The 6237-nt window shown below is 39.2% G+C and overlaps 1 protein-coding gene across 1 annotated transcript in view; it reads right to left on the reverse strand.

Annotated features, from left to right (window-relative positions):
- Positions 1 to 1530: 1530 nt before the first annotated feature.
- The window catches only part of LOC106880410 (regulator of G-protein signaling egl-10), a 147022-nt gene continuing 142315 nt past the window's right edge, over positions 1531 to 6237 (reverse strand). The window contains exon 4 of the mRNA XM_014930326.2: positions 1531 to 1683. Coding sequence (XP_014785812.2) covers positions 1546 to 1683 — 138 coding nt within the window. The 3' untranslated portion in view covers positions 1531 to 1545. The remainder of the gene's footprint in view (positions 1684 to 6237) is intronic.

Here is a 6237-nt window from a genome sequence, read left to right on the forward strand (position 1 = left end):
GTTCCTTAAGGTGCCGTATCTGAGTCTTGTAAATAAATCAAGGATCTCCACATGCACAGCTGTAAGTTCAAGAAGTTTGCTTCCCATGCCCACAATTCCAAGTTCAATCTCACTGCATTGCACCTTGGGCAAGTGTCTTCTGCTATAGTCTCAGGCCGACCAAAGCCTTGTAAGTGGATTTTGTAGGTAGAAACTGAAAGAAGCCCATCGTGTGTGTGTGTGTGTGTGTGTGTGTGTGTGTGTGTGTGTGTGTGTGTGTGTGTGTGTGTGTATATATATATATATATATAGGCATAGGAGTGGCTGCGTAGTAAGTAGCTTGCTTACCAACCACATGGTTCCAGGTTCAGTTTCACTGCATTGCACCTTAGGCAAGTGTCTTCTGCTATAGCTTCAGGCCAACCAAAGCCTCATAGAGTGGATTTTGTAGGTAGAAACTGAAAGAAGCCCATCGTGTATATACCTTCTTTGGTAAATTGATATGTTGGTTGTCTTTATTTTTTGTGTATTCACTGTATTCATCATCATCATTTTTTAACGTCCGCTTTCCATGCTTGTATGGGTTGGACACAGTCTGGCTGGGGACTGGCAAGCCAGGAGGCTGCACCAGGCTCCAATCTGATCTGGCAAAGTTTCTACAGCTGGATGCCCTTCCTAACACCAACCACTCCGAGAGTGTAGTGGGTGCTTTTTATGTGCCATCGGCACGAGGGCCAGTTAGCCAGCACTGGCATTGGCCATGTTCAGATGGTGCCTTTTACGTGCCACTGGCACAGGAGCCAGTCAGGGCGGGGGAGGCTGGCATCGACCACGTTTGAATGGTGCCTTTTACATACCATTGGCATGGGGAGCCAGTCAGGCAGCACTGCTCTAGTCCACTGTATTGTATTGAACAAAATGGTTATGCGGCCTGTGCTCATTATTCTCTCAGTTGTCTGGCCCATCGTGAAAAAAGTTTGGTGACCCCTGGTGTAGACCAATGGTTCACAATTATTTATTTTACCTGTGAACCTCTTTGGTTCCTATTTTGCCCTACTGGATTCCAATATTTTGCCCTACTGGATTGAAGTTTGAAAAAAAAAAACTCATCATATTTTTCTAATTAAATATTAGAAATTGCAAAAAAACATTGTTGAAATATTTTGTTTATTGCAGAACTAAAACCAGTTTATTGGACATAATTTTTAACAACTAAATCTTATAGGGACACCGAAGAGTCATATGGACCCTAGTTGAGAACCACTGGTATAGACCATCATCCTCATCATCTGGATGGTTTGACAGGATCTGAAAAATTACAGGATTGCACCAAGCGCCCAATGTTGGCTTTGGAATTGTTTCTATGATTGGACGTCCTTCCTGATGCCAACCACTTTATAATTCATAAATGTGTGTAGATATCTTTGTTTACGTCCGTCTTTAATTGCATTCACTGAAGTAAACCGGGTGTTTATATCATATTCCTTTACGTAAAAGGTAACTTAGAATTTTGATAGAGATTGATGAAAATAAGAAGTAGGGTTTGATCTAATTGGCTAAAACTCTTCAAAAGACATGCCCCAGCATGGCCACAGTGAATGGATAAAACCAGTAAAAGAATAAAAAAATTTCAGTTAAGAGGAAGAACTTACCATAAGCTTCATTGTCTGCAGACATATCACTTTGAGGCCAATAATAAGGGCACTGAAAAACAATTAGAAAATCATTTGTTAATTAGTTTAGTGAATGATTACAACATACAGTCATTCTTATACGTGCACACACAGTTGCATGAATGCGTGTGTGTATAGGAGTGTGTGTGTGTGTGTGGAGGAATTTGGTTTGGGGGTTAGAGGTGTTTCCATAGCAAGGTTGTGTGTTTGATTCCCAGCAGCACATTCAGTTCCTTACCAAGACCCATTCTTTCACATTGCTCCACTCCACTCCACTCAGGTGGCAAAAATGAGTTGTACCTGTAATTCAATGGAGGCCAGCCTTGTCACATTCTGTGACATGCTAAATCTCCCTGAGAACTACGTTAAGGGTACACATGTCTGTGGAGTACTCAGCCACTTGCATGTTAATTCCACAAGCAGCCTGTTCCATTGATATATAGCTCTTGATGTGTTTGAGGAAGGGTTTCAGTAGAGTGTCCAGGAAAATGCTGAGGCGGTGGGTTTCGCATGCTGGACCTGCTATTATTGGTCTTAGTTTCAGGTCATCAGGTGAGGGGACCTTGATGATTATATCTGTAGCTTCTTTGCATGCCTCGTTTATTTTTCTGCTTCTGTGAATAAACTTGATTTACACTTGAAATTGGTAATGTAATCGTATTCCTTGTCTGTGAATCCTTCTTGGTTTGAGTTGATTAATGTCCTGAGATTATTCATTATTTTCTGCTGACTATAGTGTTGGGCCCTTTCGTAATATGTCTCATCCCCTAATAGAGATGGCACTAGATTTTCATAGTCCCTCGTGTTCATTAGAACTACTGCGTTATCTTTATCTGCCTCTTTGATTGTTATGGTTTTATCTTCTTTTAGATCGTTAAGATCATTCCATTCTCTTTTGTTGAAGTTTGGTCTGTATTTTTGGTTTATTTGTGAACTGAATAGGTCGAGGGTTTCATTCTTTCCTTTGGTTAAGGTGTAGTTACTGCTAGTTCTAGTTATTGGGTCGTCGTCAATGTGTTTCTCATAAAATTCCTTGGCGAGTCTCAATTTTCTACAAAATTCAGAAACATTGTCTTTCATTTGATGGTAATTTGGTCGTTGCGGGGTTGGTGTAAATTTGATCCCTTTGCATAGTATGCTTATCTGGTTGGGTGTTAGTTCTTTACTAGAGATATTTACTATTTTAATTACCTGTGGCTTCTCTGGTATGTCTGGTGCCATCCTGTATCCCTGTTCCTGTGTACTGGGTCTAAAAAATGATTGTAGTGGTCGGGTTTGACAGTGTTGTTTATTTGTCCCCTGTTATAATTTTTATAGTGGGTTAGTGATGTGCTATTTTGTATTGTGCTTTTGAACCTCATATTCTGTCTTTGTGTTTCAGGTATGTTATGTCGATAGTTGTTTCTTCTGTAGAGGGTTTGTTGTTTGTTATGGCTGCATGGTGGGTCCCTAGAGTATAGGCTTCATTGGTGTGTTTTAGTTGGGTTACGTAGATTGCGACACCTAAAATAGTGTGGTGTATCCCTGTAGGTGTTTTGTAGTATGAGGTATGTTCAAAATGTCTTTCTCGAGAAGGAAGTAGGTTCGGTTATCTTGGTGGTTTGTTCAGTTGGAAATGTGCTCGTTTTTGAAGTTGGTTTCACAAGTCAAAAACCAGTTAACACTCTTTTCCTACCGTTGGAGGGATTTTAGTTCCTCTTTTTCGCACTCCTCTTTCCATAATTTTAGCATTGTTTCTGTGTTGGGGGCCTTGTGTTTGTTTGTTGAGTTCCTTGTTGATTTCTTTGTCAATGGTTTTTACTTTTTCTTCATTTGTTTCTGCCTTTAGTTTCAGTAGTTCCATTTCCATCTTCATTTATTCTAGAGTCATTCTTTCTCGAAGTTTCCTTTGTGCTTCTGGTTATTCCAGAAAGGGTTTTATTCATAATTTGTGGGGTACAATTAAGGGTGTAGAGTTAAGCCATTTTTGATATATCTCCTCTTTGTTGTGGTTTTGCATCATTTTCCAAAATGCAAATTTTCTGTTTCTCAGAAGTTTTCTCCATTGCGGTACCACGTGGTTTTTTATTTGGAATGTTGATGTGACGGTGTTCAGCCCATGTGATTCCTCGTTTTGTTCTCCTTGTTTTGAAATGTTAGAAAAGAATGTTTTAATTGTTTCACATAAATTTCCAAGGTTCTCATATATTTTGGTGGATGTTTTCCTCGTTGCGGTTTCTTCATTGTTTTGTGTCGATGAATGAGATGTTGAGTCAAACTCCAACCTAATAACAGTCACAAACAAGATAATATTCTTCAGTTCTTTTAGAATCTCTTCATTTGTAGAGATGATATTTGTGTCTGTATTAGTAGGCATTTTCGGTAGCTCGTGTGGGGTATAATATTTAAAAATGTAGAGGTAACACACAAGTAAATAGGTATTTATGAAAAAGAGAACAAAAATGCTACTTTTATTAAAAACAGTTGTGACCACACTAGCTAATTTATCATCACAGGCAGCAGCTGAAGTTGCTACTAGCAACCATGTACTCTTGCAGAAAAAGTACACTATGAATGTTTATTTTATTAATAATTTTATTAATAATTACTTTTCTCTACATATTTCATTTAAGTGCATTGTTTTGATAAGGTTTTCCAACAACCGAAACATGTAAAACAAAAACATTTCTTTAATGTATTTATATAAAGAAATTTAAATGAACCTAATTTAAAAAAGTATCATTTTCACTCTTTTTTTCATATATATATATATATATATACACACACACACACACACACACACACACACACACACACACACACACACACACACACACACACACACATACATACAAGATCAGCTTGTTTCAGTTTCCATCTACCAAATCCACACACAAGGCTTTGGTCGGCCCAAGGCTATAGTAGAAGACACTTGCCCAAGATGCCATGCAGTGGGACTGAACCCAGAATCATGTCATTGGGAAGCAAACTTCTTACCACACAGCCATGCCTGGACCCATTGAAGATGCTTACACCACCCAGGTTTCCCTAGCAACTACCCATCTAAGTACTAAATAGACTCAACATTGCTTGACTTCAATGATCAGACAAGCACAAATGTTTTCAATATGATGTGGCAGTACATATATTATCATCATCATCACTATCATTGTTTAACGTCCAACTTCCATGCTAGCATGGGTGGGACAGTTTTACAAAAGCCGGCCAGGCAGAAGCCTGCACCAGATTTCGGTGATTGTTTTGGCAGGATTTTTATGGCTGGATGCCCTTCTGTGTGTGTGTCTTTGCGTCTGTTTGCCTCCTTGCTCACTGCCTGACAACTGGTGTTGGTTTGTTTACACTCCTGATACTTAGCTGTTTGGCTAAAGAGATCAACAGAAAAAGTACCCGGCTTAAAGAAAATAGGTACTGGGGTGGATTTGTTCAACTAAAACCCATCAATGTGGTGCCCCAGCTAGGCCACAGACCAACAAGTAACAGAAGATATGAGATACAAGTAAGTAAAATATAAATAATATATATGAATGTGTGTGTATATATGTATATCATGACAACCACACTCCACCCTATGTGTGTATGTTACATATATATGTGAAAGTGTGTGTGTATAAATACATATAGATAGATAGATAGATAGATGCATGTGTATGTAAATATACATATGTGCATGTATGTGGATGCAAGTGTCTCTGTTCAAACCATTTCTCTCTTATTTCTATTTATACAATCCATCCACCAGGGAAATGTCAGAACACATCTTTGTCTGGAATGGCAAAAGAATCCAAGGAATCACCTGTCATCATCTTCTGTTTCAAACCTGGAAGGGGAAACTTGTTAAACTGATAACTAATTGCTATAATGGATAAGAGTCAGGTTGTTGTATAAACAATAAGACTATTGGGAATAGGTGTGGCTTAGTAAGAAAGAGAATGCTGATTGGTTGAAGTGGACGGTGGGGCGGAGTCTTTTCTGCACTACATAATTTGATCTCGTTTAATGAATGAATGAACATGTTTGCTTGTGTGTTAGATTCTACACACTTCTAATATAGAGAGGTATTCAAACAGATGCTGGCATGATTGTGTGGTAGGTAGCTAGCTTCCCAACCACATGGTTCTGGGTTCAGTTCCACTGCATGGCACCTTGGGAAAATGTCTTCTAATATAACCTCGGGCCGACCAAAGCCTTGTGAATGCACTTGATAGATGGAAACTGAAAGAAGCCCATTGTGTGTGTGTATGTATGTGTATATCATCATCATCATTGTTTAACATCCACATTCCATGCCGGCATGGGTGGGATGGTTTGACAAGAGTTGGCCAGGCAGAAGCCTGCACCAGACTTCTGTGACAGTTTTGGCAGGATTCCCTTCCTAACACCACCCACTCAGCAGAGTGGACTTAGTGCTTTTTACGTGGCACAAGCACAGGGGAGGTCAGTTTTGGTAAGGTTTTTACAGCTGGATGCCCTTCCAGACACCAACCATGTTACAATGTGGACTGGGTGCCTTTTAAGTGGCACCTACACTGACAGGGTTACCAAGTATATATACATATATATATATATATATATATATATATATATA

This window comes from Octopus bimaculoides, chromosome 2 (genome assembly GCF_001194135.2).
Source record: "Octopus bimaculoides isolate UCB-OBI-ISO-001 chromosome 2, ASM119413v2, whole genome shotgun sequence".
Classification (NCBI taxonomy): domain Eukaryota; kingdom Metazoa; phylum Mollusca; class Cephalopoda; order Octopoda; family Octopodidae; genus Octopus; species Octopus bimaculoides.